This window comes from Mustelus asterias, chromosome 28 (genome assembly GCF_964213995.1).
Source record: "Mustelus asterias chromosome 28, sMusAst1.hap1.1, whole genome shotgun sequence".
In the NCBI taxonomy this organism is placed as follows: domain Eukaryota; kingdom Metazoa; phylum Chordata; class Chondrichthyes; order Carcharhiniformes; family Triakidae; genus Mustelus; species Mustelus asterias.
The window spans coordinates 21670918-21693465 of NC_135828.1; the positions used below are offsets into that span (position 1 = coordinate 21670918).

The 22548-nt window shown below is 47.5% G+C and overlaps 1 protein-coding gene across 1 annotated transcript in view; it reads right to left on the reverse strand.

Moving 5' to 3' along the window:
- Nucleotides 1-580: 580 nt before the first annotated feature.
- LOC144480318 (paladin-like) overlaps nucleotides 581-22548 on the reverse strand; it is a 79046-nt gene continuing 57078 nt past the window's right edge. Inside the window, exon 5 of the mRNA XM_078199675.1 lies at nucleotides 581-5801. Coding sequence (XP_078055801.1) covers nucleotides 5652-5801 — 150 coding nt within the window. The 3' untranslated portion in view covers nucleotides 581-5651. The remainder of the gene's footprint in view (nucleotides 5802-22548) is intronic.

Below are 22548 nucleotides of genomic sequence, written 5' to 3' on the forward strand. Positions count from 1 at the left end.
TGTTTCCACTGGCAGGTGAAACTAGAGTAAGAAGTCTCACAACACCAGGTTAAAGTCCAACAGGTTTATTTGGTAGCAAATACCATATTCACCCCAGTCCAACGCCGGCATCTCCACAGGTGAAACTAGAACCAGGGGGCATGGCCTCAAAATAAGGGGGAGCAGATTTAGGACTGAATTGAGGAGGAACTTCTTCACACAAAGGGCTGTGAATCTGTGGAATTCCCTGTCTAGTGAAGCAGTTGAGGCTGCCTCATTGAATGTTTTTAAGGCAAGGACAGATAAATTTTTGAACAGTAAAGGAATTAAGGGTTATGGTGAGCGGGAGGGTAAGTGGAGCTGAGTCCACGAAAAGATCAGCCATGATCTTATTGAATGGCGGAGCAGGCTCGAGGGGCCGGATGGCCTACTCCTGTTCCTAGTTCTTATGTTCTGACCACAACGGCACCGTGCCGCACATGGAACATAGGTGATTGGAATATGCATCTCATATGAAGCAAACCGTGAATTCTCATCTTAAGCAGGCGTACCGATTTTTATTCTTTAGAAAGGAAACAAAGTCAAAAGAAGGTTTGGTGCAAAACATTTAATAATTTACTCTTCTCCACTACAAAATTAAGCAGTGTGAAATGTGTTGCAGTCCACAAAAAAAATTTACAAATTGCTCTCTGCAAAAATAAAAACGTTTCCAATAGTTAACGGTAAAAGCTATTAAATAGAAGCCCAACAGCACTCTGCCAGTTCGACACAACACTGAATTACTCGGGGATAAAATTTAACACTCTTGTGAAAGATTTTCCTTCCTCCTTTTGAAAAATAGAATTCACAATTTTGTTTCTAACTTAGCACAGCTTAAGTAAAAAAAACACGTTATTGAAACAAGGCGAAGATAAATCTACAGACGGAAAGAGTTAACAGAGTAAGTAATTTACATTTTTTTCGAATTACGAATCGGGAAATTAGACGGTTCTCAGAAAATCAAATAAATCATGATTTTTAGCACTTATTTTCTGGTGAATTCCATTTATTTCCTGACTGTCAAACACGCGGAAGGCACAGTTTCATATTTTGACCAGCTGTTTGCCTGTAACCATCAACATTTGAAACTATATGAGATTTCGACATCATTCATTTTTACCATGTTGCTTCCAGAATGGCAGGCCTGTAGCTGATTATTGAATTTATACAAATATAAAACAGTCTCCTTAAATAGCCAAGGATGAATCTAAATCAGGCTACCTCCTCGGGCAGCCTTACCGGACACAAGTAAAACAAAAGAACTCACGCTCAAAAATTCCTTATGTGATCTCAGAATGTCAAAGGAGAGCTTCGTGGCCAATGAAGCACTTTTGAAGCACAGTCAATGTTCACTAAATGTGTTAGAATCATAGAATCCCTGCAGTACAGAAGGAGGCCATTCAGTCCATCGAGGCTGTACCGACTCTCTGACAGTGTGCCTTACCCAGGCCCTCTCCTCCACTATCACCCACACTTTTACCATGGTTAACTCATCTAACCTACACATATTGGGACACTAAGGGGCAATTTAGCATGGCCAATGCACCTATTCTGCACCTAACCTAAATGCCTTTTTGACAAATCGGGAGTTCGTAGAATGCCTACAGTGCAGAAGAGGCCATTCGGCCCATTGAGTCTGCACCGACTCTCCGACAGAGCATCTTATCGCATCTTATCCCTCCATCCCATCCCCGTAACACCACACATTTCCTATGGCCAATCCAGCTAACCTGCACATTTTTGGACGCTAAGCGGCAATTTAGCATGGCCAATCCATCTAACCTGTACATCTTTAGATGCGAAGGGGCAATTTACCATGGCCAATCCATCTAACCTGTACATCTTTAGACGCGAAGGGGCAATTTAGCATGGCCAATCCATCTAACCTGTACATCTTTAGACGCGAAGGGGCAATTTACCATGGCCAATCCATCTAACCTGTACATCTTTAGACGCGAAGGGGCAATTTAGCATGGCCAATCCATCTAACCTGTACATCTTTAGATGCGAAGGGGCAATTTACCACGGCCAATCCATCTAACCTGTACATCTTTAGACGCGAAGGGGCAATTTAGCATGGCCAATCCATCTAACCTGTACATCTTTGGATGCTAAAGGGCAATTTACCATGGCCAATCCACCTAACCTACACATCTTTGGACGCTAAAGGGCAATTTACCATGGCCAATCCACCTAACCTACACATCTTTGGATGCTAAAGGGCAATTTAGCATGGCCAATGCTCCTAACCTGCCCAGACAGTCAGCCATGGTCAGAATCAAACCCGAGTCCCTGGCACTGTGATGCAGCAGTGCTAACCACTGTGCCACCGTGCTGTCCTTCATAGCCTTAGGATAAGGGTAGCAAATTTAAAACATAGTTGAGGAGAAACTACTTGTCCCAAAGGGTTGTGAATCTGTGGAATTCGCTGCCCCAAAGTGCGGTGGATGCTGGGACAGTGGGTAAATTGAAGGAGGAGTTGGACAGATTTTTAATGGGTTGAAGGGTTATGGGGAGAAGGCAGGAAAATGGGGATGAGGAGCATATCAGCCATGATCGAATGGCGGAGCGGACTTGATGGGCCGAATGGCCTAATTCTGTTCCTATATCTTATGAACTTATCACCCCCTCCCAGTCCCTGATACCCACTTTCTATTCCCTAGCGATGCCATTGTGCCTCCATTTAATTCCGAACTCGATCAGTTGTCCATGCCAGGTTTTAACACGTGACCCCTCTTCGACTGGAGGGCAAGGGATCTTACTTGGCAGCAGTCTAGCCTCCACATCCACTGAGAAATCTGCATGTGAACCACGGCAGTACAGTAGTTAATGGTCCTTTAAGCGCTTAATGGCCTTTTGGCTAAGATTAAGAGTCGGATCAAGCCCAAGTTGGACAGCGATGTTTTTATCTTAACACTTCCAGAAGCTGGGAACACTGTGGACTGTAAAAATAGCAGAAACTGTGCACACTATTCTTGGCGTAAGATTTGACACTCATCATGGTTCCATACACGGTTCAATTAAGTTATATTTTGAACATTAAGTTTCTGGAGATTAGGAAAGCAACAGTGAGCTTGTCATCAAGAAGATGATTCAAAATTAAAGCAGGTAGATTTTGCAGGGGAGGTGGGACAAGCACAAAATTCCCCCTCTTTAAGGTTATTCATGATGCCATGTTTTAAATACATAAATTCTCTAAAAGTTAAAAAAAAGACAAATATTCCCTTTATTTACAAATACTTTTCAGCATCAGAAAAACCTTCATTAACTGCCTGATTCAATGAGATATTGTCTTCAATAAAGACACTCAGGTGGACAGTTCGCTCAGTTTGTATCTATCCCAGGCAGTGCTTCCAAAGTCCTATTATAGTAATTACAAAAATATTTGCAAATCGTTGAAATTATTTTGATTATACTTCGCAAAACCGAGACTGCTCTAACAGTCTGTCTCCACTTAGGAAGGCACAGCAGAGGTACACTTTGCATTGTTTGTGATAACACTCTCGTGCGCTAACAAGAACAAAAGCACTAAACTGTGTCGGATATACCGAAAAACAAACAGCCCGCATCTCAGCCGAGTTAATTGGAAAGTAAGATAGCACATCGGAATCTGGAAGTTGAAAACTTTAACCAATGCATGCGACTTCATTCATAGAATCATAGAATCCCTACAGTGCAGAAAGAGGCCATTCGGCCCATCAAGTCTGCACCAATCCCACACGGGCCCTATCCCCGAAACCCCACACATTTACCCTGCTAACCTCCCTGACACTAAGGGGTAATTGAGTACAGCTAATCCACCTAACCTGCACATCTTTGGACACCAAGGGGCAATTTGCCATGGCCAATCCACCTAACCTACACACCTTTGGACACCAAGGGACAATTTAGCATGGCCAGTCCACCTAACCTGTACATCTTCGGACACTAAAGGGCAATTTAGCATGGCCAATCCACCTAACCTGCACATCTCTGGACACCAAGGGGCAATTTGCCATGGCCAATCGACCTAACTTGCACATCTTTGGACACCAAGGGACATCTTCAGACGCTCAGGGGCAATTTAGCATGGCCAATCCACCTAACCTGCACATCTTTGGAGTGTGGGAGGAAACCGGAGCACCCGGAGGAAACCCACGCAGACACAGGGAGAACGTGCAAACTCCACACAGACAGTCACCCGAGGACGGAATTGAACCTCGGGTCCCTGGTGCTGTGAGGCAGCAGTGCTAACCACCGCGCCACCGTGCCGCCCATTTCTTGTGCCAAATGAACCCCCTGATGTTTCAACGGCAATTTGATCGCACACATTTGATACACAGGTGCGGAGAGATGCCTTTGTGTTTGATATGACATGCAGAATGCAAAAATGCCCCGTGAAATGGTGGAATGTGTTTTGACTTATAATTAATGCTTTCCTCTACAGCATATTCACACAGCAAGAATGAACAATAAGGAGGATATGTACAGTGAGCTATTGAAGGAATAACTGAAGCGAGTGAAAGGTTCAAATGGCACACTGGTACTTTTCCTAGTCAGTGTCTCACCACTGTCCACGATACATACCATGAACATACTGTTGAATACCTGTACCCCATGTTTCATTGACATAACATCTTGTAATAATGCTCATTTCATGTGAAGGGGATAATACTATCTTAAGTTTATTTATTAGTGTCACAAGTAGGCTTACACTAACACTGCAATGAAGTTATTGTGAAAATCCCCTGGTTGCCACACTCCGGCGCCTGTTGGGATAACACTGAGGGAGAATTTAGCATGGCCAATGCACCCTAACCAGCACGTCTTTCAGACTGTGAGAGGAAACCGGAGCACCCGGAGGAAACCCACGCAGGCACGGGGAGAAGGTGCAGACTCCACACAGACAGTGACCCAAGGCCAGAATGGAACCCGGGTCCCTGGCGCTGTGAGGCAGCAGCACTAACCACTGTGCCAGCGTGAAACAACTGAACTAAATTAAACAATGTAACGGGTGAATCAAGACAGCAGCCCCTAAAAGGGATGCCAAAAACAAATTGTAATGGAAACTTTAAACACCAAAAGAAAATGTGGATTGAAGGGGTCAGTACCGCACCCCAGCCCCTGCGGTGTGCAACGGGTACGGAAAACCTCGACGGTGCTGGAAGACAACACGCTCCCCCTCCAGGGAACTGTGAAGGCAACGAGGTGCCTAATGTTGATGTCTTATTAAGGTTGGTGTTGATTGTTAGATAGATTATTGCAAACTTTCAAAGCACTGTGGAATGACTAAGTCTTGTTCTTTTCATTTTAGTTGAAGGGGCCCTGCTGATAAATTTCAGGGCGCATGGATTCAAAAGTACTCAACAACAACTTTTGGACATTTCGCACAAAGCCATGGGTGTGCTCACAGTACAGAAGACCATTCGGCCCATTGCATCTGTGCCAGCCCTTTTGGAGCAATCCAAAATAGACTGACCCTACCGTCTCTCTACGGCCACCTGCTTTGATTCAACTCTTTGTCCATTGGCCACTACCTTTCCCCGTGTGTTTTATGTACGTTCTAGCAAAGTAACAAACTGTTCCGAAGGCTTAGGAAGGTCAAAGCTGTGCAACGACTGGCAAAGCAGCACTCCTCTGGTGGCTAATGCAGATTAAACAAACTCTCCTCGGAAGGGAAGGCTGCTGCTGCTGTGCTGCAGCCAACGGTAACACAGTCTAGAAAGAGGCATCTCCTCTGGCTCTTCAAACTCAAGGAACCCCAGCTGATTGAGGATCTCATAAATTCCAGCCATGGCTGCGACCTGAATAACACAAACACAAAGAAGATGATTGAGCCTCGATTCCAAATGTCCCTTCTGACGTCAACTTAATCTGCACCATTTTAAATAAAGAACAATATTCAAGATGTCAAAGGGAAAAGCCTGGGCTTTTGCAACATAGGCTGGAATTTTACCGCAGGCTCCTAGAACAGAATTCTCCACTGGCCTCGGGCGGGATTTTACGAGCCTCGCCCAAGCGAGGGTATAAAATCCCGCCCGTAGGGTGATTGCTACACAGTCAGCGAATCATAGGATCCCTACAGTGCAGAAAGCAGCCATTCGGCCCATCGAGCCTGCACCAACAACAATCCCACCCAGGCCCTATCCCCGCAACCCCACGTGTTTATCCTGATAATCTCCGTGACCCTATGGGGCAATTTAGCACGGCCAATCCACCTAACCCACACATCTTTGGAGTGTGGGAGGAAATCGGAGCACCCGGAGGAAACCCACGCAGACACGGGGAGAACGTGCAGACTCCGCACAGACAGTGACCCAAGCCGGGAATTGAACCCGGGTCCCTGGCGCTGTGAGGCAGCAGTGCTAACCACTGTGCCACCGTGTTGCCCAGTTACATCCAATGCTTTAAGGGAAGCTATTACTTACAAAAAAACTAAAGTATATTTGAATCAAAGATACTTACCCTCCAATGTGACCCAGTGTTAATGCAAACAACAAGTGTACATAACATCTTACCCCACGAGTAATGAAGGTGGATACCAGAAAATTTTAAAATTCATTTTACGTGATGTCACTGGCTGGACCAGCATTTATTGCCCATCCCTAACTGCCTTCCATGTCAGAGGGCATTTGAGAGTCAACCACATTGCTGTGGGTCTGGAGTCACATGTAGGCCAGACCAGGTATGGACGGCAGATTTCTTTCCCTAAAGGACATTAGTGAACCAGAAGGGTTTTTCCAACAATCGACAATGGTTTCATGGTCATCATTAATGACCTTTTAATTCCAGATTGTTACTGAATTCAAATTTCACCATTGGCCGTGGTGGGATTCGAACCAGGGTTCCCAAATGTGTCTCTGGATTCTAGTCTAGTGACAATACCACTACGCCACCGCCTCCCCTATACAATTGGCATTACATGAGGGACGCTAAAAACGACAGCAATTGCAAACTCTTGCGCTGGTCATCATTCGCCTTACTTAAAGAAGTCTATGAGGGTGGTAATTTTCCATCCCTGTTTTTGGGGGGCGGAAGGGGGGGGGAACGGCAGAGAGCCGGAGAATTGAGTGAGAGCCGCAAAACAGCTTTTACACTGCCCCCCCCCCCACCATCAATGACAGAATTCGATCTGTTTGAATATGCAGATCAGAATGTTCCCCCCACGTTGGACTGTCCATTCCCATTGGCGTGAGGGCACACCAACGTGATTCATCACAGCTCCTCCAGGATATGCAACAGGCGAACAGGACCCACCAGGGGCATACAGGAGAGAGTACAGCCCCCCCCTGCCATGGCAGGGTCATGCCCGGGCAGTACCTGGGCACTGTCCTCTGGCATGGATCTAATTGGCCGGCAGCTCTCCGAGGCGGGACTTCCTTCCAAAGGCGGCTGGAAGTCCTGCCTGCCCGCTGCCAATCAGCCCCTCAATTGGGCCTGAACTGGCAGTGGGCCTGTCGGGGTTGGCGGGGATGGGTTACACGCCAACTCTCAGGATGGCAGGCGCTGAGAGTTCGCCAGCCTGAAATTTCAGGCCTACCTTACAATTCCAGCTTTTATGAATTGAAGTTGGTTTTGAACCCATTTCACCAGAGCATTAGCCTGGTCTCTGAATTACGTTACCACTACCCACCGGCTCCCTGTTTCTTGGCCCATTTCTCCCACAAGAGGAAATGGAAGCAGTTTGTTTACTGTTTTCTGTTTCTGCACAGAGCGGGGCATGTACCTGTAATTTCACAATAAGCATAGCCAGCCAGTACAGCACATTCACATGAGCTACATTCATGCATCAGCATGTTTATGTGTTCCACCTTAGCTGCTGTAATCACTACACTGGGCATGATGCCCACGTAGTGACAGACCAGGAGATGTTTGCCTGAAAGACACAACCCCACAGATAGCAAAGTTCGTATCCACAGCCAAAGAACAAAGATCAAAGAAAATTACAGCACAGGAACAGGCCCTTCGGCCCTCCAAGCCTGCACCGACCATGCTGCCCGACTTAACTAAAACCCCCGACCCTTCCAGGGACCGTATCCCTCCATTCCCATCCTATTCATGTGTTTGTCAAGACGCCCCTTAAAAGTCACTATCGTAACTGCTTCCACTACCTCCCCCGGCAGCGAGTTCCAGGCACCCACTACCCTCTGTGTAAAAAACTTGCCTCGTACATCTCCTTTAAACCTTGCCCCTCGCATCTTAAACCTATGCACCCTGGTAATTGACTCTTCCACCCTAAGAAGTCCTCCCCTTTCCCACAAAGCTCAAAAGGAAAGGAAACAGTTGTTTTTAAAAATTCTTTCATGGGATGTGGGCGGCGCTGGCTGGGCCAGCATTTATTGCACATCCTTAGTTGCCCTTGAGGGGCTATTTAATTTCTTTTTATTCATTTGTGGGACATGGGCGTCGCTGGCTGGCCAGTATGTATTGCCCATCCCTAGTTGCCCAAGGGCAGTTGAGAGAACCACATTGCTGTGGCTCTGCAGTCATGTGTGGGCCAGACCGGGTAGGGATGGCAGATTTCCTTCCTTAAAGAGACATTAGTGAATCAGATGGGTTTTTACGACAATGGTCACCATTGGATTTATTTTAGAATCATTGACTCCTACAAGTGCAGGAGGCCATTTGGGCCATCAAGTTTGTACCGACCAAAATTCCACCCAGACCCTGTCCCCATAACCCCATGCGTTTACCGTAGCTAGTCCCCCTGACACTAAGGAGCAATTTAGCATGGCCAATCCAGCTAACCCACGCATCTTTGGGCTGTGGGAGGAAACCAGAGCACCTGGAGGAAACCCACACAGACACGGGGAGAACGTGCAGACTCTGCACAGACAGTGACCCAAGCTGGGAATCAAACCCGGGTCCCTGGCATTGTGAGGCAGCAGTGCTCACCACTGTGCTACCGTGCCACCCCAGTTTTAATTTCAGATTATTTAATTGAAATTTCACCGTCTGCTGTGGTGGGATTCGAACCCCAGGTCTCTGGGTTACTCGTTCAGTGACAATACCATTGTGCCACCGTCTCCTCCAAAGATAGTGAGGTAAGATGAAGATCCCTCACAACCACTTGCTTATTCCTGGACACCAACATTTCTTCAAACACGGTTACTTTAGTCGCTTAGAGTTCAGGGTGAATATAAATGTTAAAAGTACCATAAACAACTTGAAAATACTAGATCAGATTAGATTCGAACAACAATGTACCTTTAATGTCGCAAATGAAATTCATCTGTTCCCTTATTAAAGATTTCTACAGGCCTATTTCAACCGCGTATGTTTTTCATCTGAAACCAGTGTTTGAAAAAATTGTTAACACATGATTCCAATCAGCTAATTCATGGCATGCTTTTCTAAATATAGAAAATGTGTCTTTGCAGCAACATTTAGAAAACTATCGAGCAAAATTTTCCAGTCATTCCTGCCGGTGGGATTTTCCAGTTCCACTGATGGCAAACCACCCCCCCCCCCCCCCACACACACACACACACACACACACTTCCCCCACCGGAGGGGTTTCCCCAGTGGCAGAGGGTTCAAACAATGGGAAAACCCATTGACAGCGACGGGACCAGAAGATCCTGCCCAGCGGCCAATGGCGGACTTCCACGGCAAAACACGGGTGGTGGGGGGGACACCGAGAATCCCGCCGACCGTCTGTTAGTGAGGAAAGAAATTGTAATCATCGCTGAACAAGATTACGACTGGTGAAACGGCTCCCTTTTGGCATATGACAAATTCTTCCGAAAGACTTTATAAAAGCAAATTACTGCGGATGCTGGAATCTGAAACCAAAAGAGAAAAATGCTGGAAAATCCCAGCGGGTCTGGCAGCATCTGTAAGGAGAGAAAAGAGCTGGCGTTTCGACTCCAGAATACCCTCTGTCAAAGCAGATGATCCTTTGTCCAAGACTTTGACAAAGGGTCGTCCTATCTCGAAACTTCAGCTCTTTTCTCTCCCTACAGATGCTGCCAGACCTGCTGAGATTTTCCGGAAGACTTTATCCTGGTATTATTAGAAGGTAAAACAAGTGCGGCATTAGTACATCCATTGACGTCAAATCCTAGACCCAATTTGATCTGTCTATCCCAGTGGTGGGCAACCTGCAGCCTGAGGGGGGCCACATGCTGGGTTCAATCAGCTCATTCATGGCATGCTTTTCTAAATATAGAAAATGTGTCTTTGCAGCAACATTTAGAAAACTATCGAGCAAAATTTTCCAGTCATTCCTGCCGGTGGAATTTTCCAGTTCCGCTGATGGCAAACCCCCCCCACCCCACACACATACACACACACTTCCCCCACCGGAGGGGTTTCCCCAGTGGCAGAGGGTTCAAACAATGGGAAAACCCATGGGTTCTGAGTGCAGCTCCACGAGACATGTTGTTGACTATTGCCCATGCACAGTGTTGCCACATTCCGCTGATTTCCATCCGTGTAGTTTTTTTCCTACCAGTGTGACTGAAGTGATTCGAACGTAAAGCAAGGGTGAGTGAAGTGAGGTGTGTGCTGTTGCTCACAACACTGACTGTGAGAGCCGTGCGCTCCCTCTGTGTCCAAAGTGTCAGCTTTTTAATGTTTTTACATAGAACCCCATGGTGCAGAAGAAGGCCCTTTCGGCCCATCGAGTCTGCACCGACCACAATCCTACCCAGGCCCTTTCCCATAACCCCTCATATTTACCCTAGCCAGTCCCCCTGACAATTTAGCATGGCCAATCCACCTAACCTGCACATCATTGGACTGTGGGAGGAAACCGGAGCACCCGGAGAAAACCCACGCAGACACGGGGAGAATGTGCAGACTCTGCACAGACAGTGACCCAAGGTCAGAATCGAACCCGGCTCCCTAGCGCTGTGAGGCAGCAGTGCCAACCACTGTGCCACCGTGCCGCCCGTTGAAGTTGATGACAGTTCTATTAGTACATAAACGATAAAGCATTCTCTATAACTGGTTATGAAATATTCAGCGTGTATTAAATGTATTTAATCTTGTTCATGGTTGGTGAACAAGCCCGGTCTCAATCCTGTGGCCCACTGAGATGCAGGAGGGCCACTCATGAGGCCCACTCACCAGCCTTGGTTAGTCTATCTTAAAACGAGCAAGTATCTTCAATACAATGTGTTTCTTAGACTTGCTTTCCTCTTTAATTTGTTGCAACTTGTTTCTTTCAATCCAGGATAATTGGTTTGTTGGTTAAGAGTCTTGCTTTCTTATTAGATCACCACATACAGCCTCATAATTATCCTGAATAGGTTCGAGAGCAACATTTACAATCCACAAGGGGCAGAAAAACACGGTGCCAAGGTATCACAAAAGATTTTACCACCTCCTTTTATGTCACGTTAACCCCCGTTCTGCCACTTTTAAGAATATTACTTAGTTTCCATCCGACAAAAAGTAGAAGACCTTTTCTTAAAATTATCTTTACTCCATCCTTAAATTTACAAAGCCAATGCTCAGAGTGGAGCGGGCAAACCCAAATCCATTCCTTTGCTTGCCCCAAAAAACAAGTTCAAAATCCCATTGTGGATACTCAGTTACCCCTGAGAATGAACACTGTGGAAATAATAATATATCGGCAGTGATAAATTGGAGGATTGAGTTGATTAGAATAGGACATGGGCAAGTATTCTTGCAACATGTGCTAGAATTTCATTATCGCCTTTATGCGCAGTTAAATATCAAACTAACCTTTTTATTCAAATTCTATCTGGTCAGCCCTCTCTTTTAAACGTAGAAACTAGGAGCAGGAGTAGGCCATTCGGCCCCTCGAGCCTGCTCTGCCAATCAATACGATCAAATCTCGATCCCAATGCCATATCCCCGCTTTCTCCCCATTCCTCTTGCTTGGAAGAATGAGAGGGGATCTAATTGAGGTTCATAAGATGCCAAAGGGGATTGATACGGTAGCACATAGGGCGGATGTTTCCCCTTGTTGAACATTCTAGAACGAGGGGCTGTAGCTTTGGGCTAAGGGGTGGCAGATTTAAAACAGAAATGAGGAGGAATGACTTCACTCAAAGGGGGGGGTGTATCTGTGGAATTCTCTACCCCAGAGTGCAGTGGACACTGGAACACTAAACAAATTTAAGGAGCAGATAGATAGGTTTTTAATTAGTAGCGGGATGAAGGGTTATGGGGAGCGGGCAGGAAGGTGAGGCCAAGATGAGATTGGCCATGATCGAATTGAGTGGCGGAGCAGGCTCGAGGGGCTGAATGGCCCACTCTTGATCCTAGTTCTTACATTATTAAAACCTAAAAAGTTATCTCTCTCTTTCTTGCATACATTCAGTGACTAGGCCTCCACAGGTAGCAAATTCCACAGCTTCACCACCCTCTGAGTGAAGAACTGTTTCCCTCATCTCTGTCCTAAATGGTCTAACCCCGTATCCTGAGACCGTGTCCCCTGGTTCTAGATTCCCCAACCAGGGAAACATCCTCCCTGCATCCAGTGTGTCCACTGGAATTTTATACATCTCAATCAGATCTCCTCTCATCCTTCTTATCTCCACTGAGTACAGGCCCAGTCAAACCAATCTCTCCTCGTAGGACAGTCCCAACAACCCTGGTATCGGCCAAGTGACCCTCTGCTGCCCTCCCTCTGTGGCAAGTATATCCGTTCTTAGGTAAGGAGGCCAAGACTGCGCAGGAGAAGAACTCTGCCCTGTTCAAATTTCCACATATTCCCTCTCAGTTTTAGTATCAGCCTAGCAAATATTTTTTGCACCTCCTCCAATGCTTCTACCTCCATTTTATGATCTTACCAACCTGTGTTGTAACTTTGATTGATTTGATATGTCTGTTCTCCCCAGATCCCTCTGATTGTCTCCCCCCCCCACTGGACACTTGTTTCCCAACGAGAGTGCGGCCTACTTATTCTTCCTACAGCAAAGCACCTCAAACCCTGAGTTGTTTTTTTCAAATTCAAACAAATCTCTCCATGTTTGAAATCTTTACCTTGACAACAGCACCTTGTTACCTTGACAAGCCAACATAAGTTGGCTTGCACTGCTCTTGGAATAGACTGTAAGGCACTGGGCTGGGTTTTATGGGCCCCGCTGGCACCTCTGAAGGAGCTGGTTGGCTTTGCCGCTGCTCTCATGTCCACTCCCCCCACTCTGTCTCCCATCTCATGGTGAGCAGAGTCAGGCACTCCACTCTAAGGCCTCTTGAGGCCCTAAGTGGACCATTAATGACCATTTGGGGACATCATTTGGTCTCCGCCGCTATTTTACCCCTCGACAGGGGAAAGCAGAAGCCAGATCGATAACCCTGCAGCTTTCACCGTACGGGTGGTTGTCAGGCAGGAATACTTTAGAGCCATAGAATCCCTGCAGCGCTGAAAAAGGCCATTCGGCCCAGGGGGTCTGCACCAACTCTCCGAAAGAGCATCTTACCCAGGCCCACCCTATCCCCATAACCCCACACATTTACCACGGCCAATCCATCTAATCTGGATAACATTCTGTCCTTTGACTTTTAGACAATTAGCACTCACTGCTTTCACAAGTTGGGCTGCGGTGCACAAACATCGGATGAGTTTTCAGAGACAGAGGCTACAAGAGGGCAGTGGGGTGGGAGCTGGATAGTGGGGGGTGGGGAAGAGACCGCAGGATTTTGGTGCAAAGAAAGGAAGAAGGATTGATAGGACGAAACATTCACTTGCTATTTCTGATTGTCTGTGCCTGAGTGCATCCCAAGACCATTGGGCCCATCGAGTCTGCTCCGCCATTCGATCATGGCTGATATGCTCCTCATCCCCATTTTCCTGCCTTCTCCCCATAACCCTCCAACCCATTAAAAATCTGTCTAACTCCTCCTTAAATTTACTCACTGTCCCAGCATCCACCGCACTTTGGGGCAGCGAATTCCACAACCCTTTGGGAGAAGTAGTTTCCCCTCAACTCTTGTTTTAAATTTGCTCCCCCTTCAGAGGTGGTTCACTAGATTGGTTCCAGAGATAAAGGGTTTGTCTTAGGAGGAGAGATTGGGCAGTTTAGGCCAAAACCCCCTGGAGTTTAAAAGAGCGAGAGAAGATCAAGTTGAGGTGTACAAGGCGATAAGGGGGATGGACAAAGTAGAGGTGGCGAGGATGCTTCCTCTTGTGGGGCAAGAGGTCATGGTTTTAGGATAAGGGATGGTAGACTTTTAGTGCAATGTAGTGTTCAATTCTGGTCGCCACACTGTCAGGAGGATGTGGAGGCTTTGGAGAGGGTACAGAAAAGATTTACAGAAACACTGCCTGGTATGGAGGGCATTAGCTATGAGGAGAGGTTGGAGAAACTTGGTTTGTTCTCACTAGAACGACGGAGGGGCGACCTGATAGAAGTCTACAAGATTATGAGGGGCATGGACAGAGTGGATAGTCAGAAGCTTTTTCCCAGGGTGGAAGAGTCAATTACTAGGGGGGCACAGGTTTAAGGTGCGAGGGGCAAGGTTTAAAGGAGATGTACGAGGCAAGTCTTTTTATACAGAGGGTGGTGGGTGCCTGGAACTCGCTGCCGGGGGAGGGAGTGAAAGCGGATACAACAGTGAGTTTTAAGGGGCAAATACATGAATAGGATGGGAATGGAGGGATTTGGTCCCCGGAAGCGTAGGGGGTTTTAGTTCAGTCAGGAGCATGGTCGGTGCAGGCTTGGAGGGCCGAAGGGCCTGTTCCTGTGCTGTAATTTTCTTTGTTCAATTTGAGTTTGAGACCCCGGTGTACCATAGGTCTCTGGATTACTTGTCCAGTTACAATACCATTATACCACTCACTACAGTCTCTCAATGTCTAAGTTGCAGCCAGTTTTATCCTTGATTCCCATTCTCACTGACTGCGGAATTCCTCCGAGACTGCATTCCTGGCATTGTTGCGGTCTTTCTGTGCTTTTATTTATCCTCGGGTAAGTAATGTCTCAAGGTGCGGGAGGCAGACAAAGTCGAGGAGTCTGGCATCATTTTCACGTCAGCTTCACTGACTGAACCGGTTATTTAGTCATCACCAGAAGGCATCAGCTTTGGCCAGAAGCCCATAACCAATCAGCTCAAACGCCACGCCGCAGGGGGACATTTGCCAAAATCACATCCCTGGCGCGACACCGTGCCTGCGAGGGATCTCTGTCGGGAATCCAAGGCGGCTTCCTTCAGGCTCTTCTAACTTTTCAAGGTGCCACCAACGTAAAAGATCGGAAAATTGATTGGGACAAATCCAACGTTTTCTCCCCACAGGCATGAATTCAGAAAATTACCCCTCAATTCTTTCCCAAGCTCCTGAAAACAGCCTTTCATTAAATGTGCAGATTTCTACACTATTACTTACCCAGGAATTCACTCACATGCGACCATATCACTGGCGTTTTATGCAGATACTCCCCCCCCCCATAAATTGTCATTTGCAAAACCTCTCATCGAATGGTGGAGCAGACTTGAGGGGCCGAGTGGCCTACTCCTGCTTCTCAGTCCTCCTATGTCGACACGATCCAAGAGCAAGGTCAGAGCAAGATAGCGTCCAGCTTTGTAGATGTATGGAAAAATCCGGAAACTCAGCAAAATGTGGCAGATGGCGAATAAGTGTGAGGTAATCCATTTTGTCAGGAAAAACTACAAAGGCAAATTATTACCTAAATGGGAAAAAAAGACACATCTTGTCGAAGCTTTTCATCTTGGACTCACCAGGACAACTCACAATAATGCTAAATGTCAAGGGAGCAATACTCTTTTCTGCTGAAGTTTAAATTGTTGTGGCCTTCACGTTTGCTATGCTTGCAAATTGTCCTGGCAAGTGCAAGATGAAAAGCTTCAACATTAAATCTTTGTATAAGATTATGAAGGGTATGGACAGGATAGAGTCAGAGTCATAGAGGTTTACAGCATGGAAACAGGCCCTTCGGCCCAACTTGTCCACGCCGCCCTTATTTTTTTTAAAAACACCTAAGCTAATCCCAATTGCCCGCATTTGGCCCATATCCCGCTATACCCATCGTACCCATGTAACTGTCTAAATGCTTTTTAAAAGCGAAAATTGTACCCGCCTCGACTATTACCTCTGGCAGCTTGTTCCAGACACTCACCACCCTCTGTGTGAAAAAATTGCCCCTCTGGTCACTTTTGTATCTCTTCCCTCTCACCTTAAACCTATGCCCTCTAGTTTTAGACTTCCCTAACTTTGGGAAAGATATTGACTATCCAGCTGCTCTATGTCCCTCATTATTTTATAGACCTCTATAAGATCACCCCTCAGCCTCCTACGCTCCAGAGAAAAAAGTCCCAGTCTATCCAGCCTCTCCTTATAACTCAATCCATCAACTCCTGGTAGCATCCTAGTAAATCTTTTCTGCACTCTTTCTAGTTTAATAATATCCTTTCTATAATAGGGTGACCAGAACTGCACACAGTATTCCAAGTGTGAGTTACAGAGTTACTGTGGTTACTGAGTTACAGAGAGAGATTGAATAGGTTGGGACTTTATTCCCTGGAGCGTAGAAGATTGAGGGGAGATTTGATAGAGGTGTATAAGATTTTGATGGGTATAGATAGAGTGAATGCAAGCAGGCTTTTTCCGCTGAGGCTAGGGGAGAAAATAAACTGGAGAGCATGGGTTAAGGGTGAAAGGAGAAAAGTTTAAAGGGAATATTAGGGAGGGCTTCCTCACGCTTGGAGTATAGGGAGTGTGGAATGAGCTGCCGGATAAAGTGGTAAATGCGGGGTCACTTTTAACATTTAAGAAAAACTTGGACGGGTTCATGGATGAGAGGGGTGTGGAGGGATATGGTCCAAGTGCAGGTCAGTGGGACAAGGCAAAAAATGGTTCGGCACAGACAAGAAGGGCCAAAAGGCCTGTTTCTGAGCTGTAATTTATATGGTTCTATGTGGCCTCACCAATGTCTTGTACAACTTCAACAAGACGTCCCAATTCCTGTATTCAATGTTCTGACCGATGAAACCAAGCACGCCGAATGCCTTCTTCACCACTCTGTCCACCTGTGACTCCACTTTCAGGAGGAAGAGCAGCTGGTCCCCTTGGTTGTGTGGTCAACCACAAGGGGGCATCATTTTAGGGTGAGGGGCAGGAGATTCAGAGGGGATTTAAGAAAAATCTTTTTCACTCAGAGGGTGGTGGGATTCTGGGACATACTGTCTGGGTAAGCAGTGGAGGCCGGAGACCTCACAATCGTAGGGCAGTCTAAACCGAGAGGGCATAGGTTTAAGGTGAGAGGGGAGAGATACAAAAGTGTCCAGAGGGGCAATTCTTTCACTCAGAGGGCGGTGAGTGTCTGGAACAAGCGGCCAGAGGTGGTAGTAGAGGCGGGTACAATTTTGACTTTTAAAAAGCATTCAGACAGTTACATGGATATGATGGGTATAGAGGGATATGGGCCAAACGCGGGCAATTGGGACTAGCTTAGTGGTAATAACTGGACGGCATGGACAAGTTGGGCCGAAGGGCCTGTTTCCATGCTGTAAACCTCTACGACTCTAACCTTTAAGAAATATTTGGATGAGCACTTGAAATATCCTAACATTCAAGGATATGGGACAAGTGCAGGAAAATGGGATTAGCGCGGCTTTAGTGGTAGTTATTGTGGGTGCAGACTCGCCGTTACTGCACTGTACCACTCTACGACTTCTAAAACTTTATTTGTGGGACATGGGCGTTGCTGGCTAGCCAGGATTTATTGCCCATCCCTAGTTGCCTGAGTGCAGTTGAGAGTCAACCACATTGCTGTGGCTCTGGAGTCACATGTAGGCCAGACCGGGTAAGGACGGCAGATTTCCTTCCCTAAAGGATATTAGTGAACCAGATGGGTTTTTCCGACAATGGTTTCATGGTCATCAGTAGATTCTTAATTCCAGATACATTTTATTGAATTCAAATTTTAACATCTGCCGTGGCGGGATTCAAACCCAGGTCCCCAGAACATTAGCTGAGTTTCTGGATTAATAGTCTAGCGATAATACCACTAGACCATCGCCTGCCCGTAATCACTGTTGTAGGTACAATGGGAAGGCAAATGGAATGTTGGTGTTTATTGCAAGGGGAATGGAGTATACAAGCCAGAAACTTTTCCTACAGGGCCTTGGTGAGACCACATCCGCAGAATGGTGCGCTGCTTTGTTTTTAAAAAATATATAATTACTTTAGGAGCAGTTCAGGGAAAGTTCACTAGACATATTCCTGGAATAACGAGGTTGTTTTATGTACAAACAGGCTGGGCTTGTACCCATGGGAGGTTTTTTTAATTCATTCATGGGACATGGGCGTCACTGGCTGGGCCAGCATTTACTGCCCATCCCCAGTTGCCCCTTGAGAAGGTGGTGGTGAGCCGCCATCTTGAATCGCTGCAGTCCACATGCTGTGGGTTGATGCCGTTTGGGAGGGAATTCCAGGATTCGGACCCAATTTGGTAGAATCAATATAAGGTCCTAATATATAAGGTAATATATAAGGTCCTAGCGGGACTCGATAGGGTGGATACTCAAGGGGGTGTTTCCTCTTGTGGGTGAGACTAAAACTAGCGGGCGTTGTCTAAAAATAAGAGATCTCTGTTTTAAGATGGAGATGAGGAGAAATGTTTTCTCCCAAAGGGTGATTGGTGTGTGGAATTCTCTGCCCCAGATGAGCACCTGAAATATCGTAACATTCAAGGGATATGGGACAAGTGCTCAATGCAAGAGTGATACACTGAGGGTGGGATATTTCCCACCCTTTCAGCCCGCTCTCCCGCGGTGTGCTTTCTCAGGCTTGGACGCTGGCGGGATCGACCACTGATGTAAACGGCGTGATGCGAGGCTCGCCTGTTCCGCCGTCAGCGAACCCATCACGGAAGACCCTGCACCCCCCCATTCCCCCACTTTTGATTTCAAAAAACCGCGATGAGATCCATTGTCCCACACACTTCAGGATCAGAACAATGTGAGCCAAAGACAATGGCTTCGATAGCTGAAGGAGAGGGGCTCAGATGGATGTTGGCTCCAACGCGGCTTTTAAGTGAACATGCTGCACTCTCCGAGTTCATCAGCACTGATTGTGACTTAACCTGGCAGTCGTCCCTTTCATGTGCCCTTGCTCAGATCAAACATGCCAATCTGAATCACCAGAGCCATTGGAGACGCAGGGGGCTGAAGGTTTCCCACAGTACAGTGTCGCGGCCTCTGACGTGCTGTACAGCTGGTGGGACTGTACCATGTACAGCAACGGAACACCGGCAAGTCCTTCTTAATCCTTTAAAGTTCCCTCTTATCTTGCAACGCACTCACCCCAAACTCTGCGACTGAAATCGGCACGGTGGCACAGTGGTTAGCACTGCTGCTTCACAGCTCCAGAGACCTGGGTTCGATTCCCGGCTCGGGTCACTGTCTGTGTGGAGTTTGCACATTCTCCTCGTGTCTGCGTGGGTTTCCTCCGGGTGCTCCGGTTTCCTCCCACAGTCCAAAGATGTGCGGGTTAGGTTGATTGGCCATGCGAAAATTGCCCTTAGTGTCCTGGGATGCGTAGGTTAGAGGGATTAGTGGGTAAATATATGGGGGTAGGGCTTGGGTGGGATTGTGGTCGGTGCAGACTCGATGGGCCGAATGGCCTCTTTCTGTGCTGTAGGGATTCTATGATTCTAAGAAATCCCTTGTTGGATATTGGACATGTGTCCAGTTACAGGAGGTTTGCTAGAAAACACCTAATCGAGTAAGAAAGGGTTAAAATTCTGCTTGATTATTCAACCTAATACCATTTCTCACTATTTATCCCACACACATGACAAATAACCGCAGCAAAGTGTTACTTTCCAATTCACGAATTTAGATTCGAAGAGGTCATGTAGATGCCGGAAATCGGAAACGAGAATAGAAGATGCTGGAACGGTTCAGCAGGTCTGGCAGCGTCTGCGGAGAGAGACACAGAGGCCGAATTCCTCCGCCCTCCTTCGAGGCTGGGATTTTCCGCTGCCGCTGAGAGTGAACGGAGTTTCGGCTGGAAGGCCACATTTTCCATTCTCGCTCGCGACGGGTCCAGCCGCGGACGAGGCTGGAGAATCCCGGCCAGAGTTAAAGTTTGGGGTTGGTGTGATTCTTCTTCAGAGCTGAGGATGGGGAAGATATGTGATGGGATTTTATCAAAGAATCCCTACAGTGCAGAAGAGGCCATTCGGCCCGGCGAGTCTGCACCAGCTCTCTGACAGGGACATTTAGATTCTCTTTTATAGAAGCCTGGTAAAACCAAAGTTTCAGCTTTTTAGCGAGAGCCTCTGACTCTTCATTTTTAAGTAAAGTAACCCAGGCCCTTTCAACCGCTCCCTCCCCGTAACTCCGCACATTTAGCATGGCCAATCCATCTAACCTACGCATCTTGGGACACTAAGGGGCAATTTAGCATGGCCAATCCATCTAACCTACACATCTTGGGACACTAAGGGGCAATTTAGCATGGCCAATCCACCTAATTTACACATCTTAAGACACTAAGGGGCAATTTAGCATGGCCAATCCACCTAATTTACACATCTTGGGACACTAAGGGGCAATTTAGCATGGCCAATCCCCCTAACCTGTAGTGTGGAAGAAAACCGGAGCACCCAGAGGAAACCCACGCAGGCACGGGGAGAACGTGCAAACTCCACACAGACAGTGACCCAAGGCGAATCGAACCCAGGTCCCTGGCGCTGTGAGGCAGCAGTGCTAACCACTGTGCTATCATGCCATCCATTTATCATTTGTATCAGAGGGGCTGGAGCAGAGCAGAAGGTGTAGATTCTCAAGAGAGATCAGGCAGGAAAGTGGACTTAGCGAGAGTTAGATCAGCCATGATCTTATTCAATGGTGGAGCAGGCTCGAAGGGCTGAATGGCCTCCTCCTGTTCCCTTATAGAGTGGATTGTAATTTCTGACACTTGTTCAATGTTAAACTGTAATGTTTTTCAAAAGTGTCACTTGAAACCAGTGCTTGAAATTGCAGAAACGTCGGAGGGATTTGCACATTCCGTATCGTTTATCCATCTCGCCAGTGAGTAGCCGAGATCCAGCTAGGGATCTGTGGGGAATTCCTGAATAATGAGGCTGTTTGTCTAAAGATTTTTTATGTATTAAGTAATCCGCAGAAGAGTGTTACAAATCCAAAGTTGCAATTATAATAAATCAAACAAAATTACATGTTCTCCATAATTCATGAACATGATTCGCACATTTTGATTTCTGCTTGGGAAAATGAGTGGCTGGATTCAACTGTAATAGCTTTTTCGTGCTTCATTTTGGATCTTTGCAACTTTCTCTCTCACCTTTACAGCTGGTATTACCCGGGTGAGGGTGGCACAGACAGCAAGGTGATAGAATCTCTACAGTGCAGAAGGAGGCCACTCAGCCCATCGAGTTTGTACACACAATCCCACCCAGACCCTATTCCCGTAACCCCACATAGTTACCCTGCTAATCTCCTGGCACCAAGGGGCAATTTAGCATGGCCAATCCACCTCTGGGAGGAAACCGGAGCACCCGGAGGAAACCCACGCAGACACGGGGAGAATGTGCAAACTCCACACAGACAGTGACCCGAGGCCGGATTGAACTCGGGTCCCTGGCGTTATGAAGCAGCGGTGCCAACCACTGTGCCACCGTGCTGACCCCATGCCACCCTGCTGCCCCTTGCCTGCTGGTTGGAGAGCCTTCCCATGCCAACTCCTTCAGGGGGTGGGGGTGGGGGGATCTTCCAAATTAAGTCTCTGTCAGACACTGAGTGGGCAGTAGCTGGCCTTCCCTGGGATCAGGGACCCCCTGCGGGGGGAAGGGGTGGAAGTCCCATCTCCGGAAAATCCTACCCACTCTGTCCAACGGTGAGGAACTATCCCCGCATCTCGCCCCCTGAGGAGTCTTGAGGCCTCCCACATGGCAATTCCCCTCCTGCCCCCGGTTGAATACCACAGGTGGCAGGATGAGGCCCTAAGGTGAGTGTCAATTGGCCTATTTAAGATCATTCATTGGTCAGGAAAGCCTTTCTGCCCTGAACTCTGTCAGGGGCGGGCAGGTGGCATGTTCTCTATCTGCCACTCTCCCTCCTGGTGGCACAGTCTCTATCTGCCACTCTCCCTCCTGGTGGCACAGTCTCTATCTGCCACTCTCCCTCCTGGTGGCACAGTCTCTATCTGCCACTCTCCCTCCTGGTGGCACAGCCTCTATCTGCCACTCTCCCTCCTGGTGGCACAGTCTCTATCTGCCACTCTCCCTCCTGGTGGCACAGTCTCTATCTGCCACTCTCCCTCCTGGTGGCACAGTCTCTATCTGCCACTCTCCCTCCTGGTGGCACAGCCTCTATCTGCCACTCTCCCTCCTGGTGGCACAGCCTCTATCTGCCACTCTCCCTCCTGGTGGCACAGTCTCTATCTGCCACTCTCCCTCCTGGTGGCACAGTCTCTATCTGCCACTCTCCCTCCTGGTGGCACAGTCTCTATCTGCCACTCTCCCTCCTGGTGGCACAGTCTCTATCTGCCACTCTCCCTCCTGGTGGCACAGCCTCTATCTGCCACTCTCCCTCCTGGTGGCACAGTCTCTATCTGCCACTCTCCCTCCTGGTGGCACAGCCTCTATC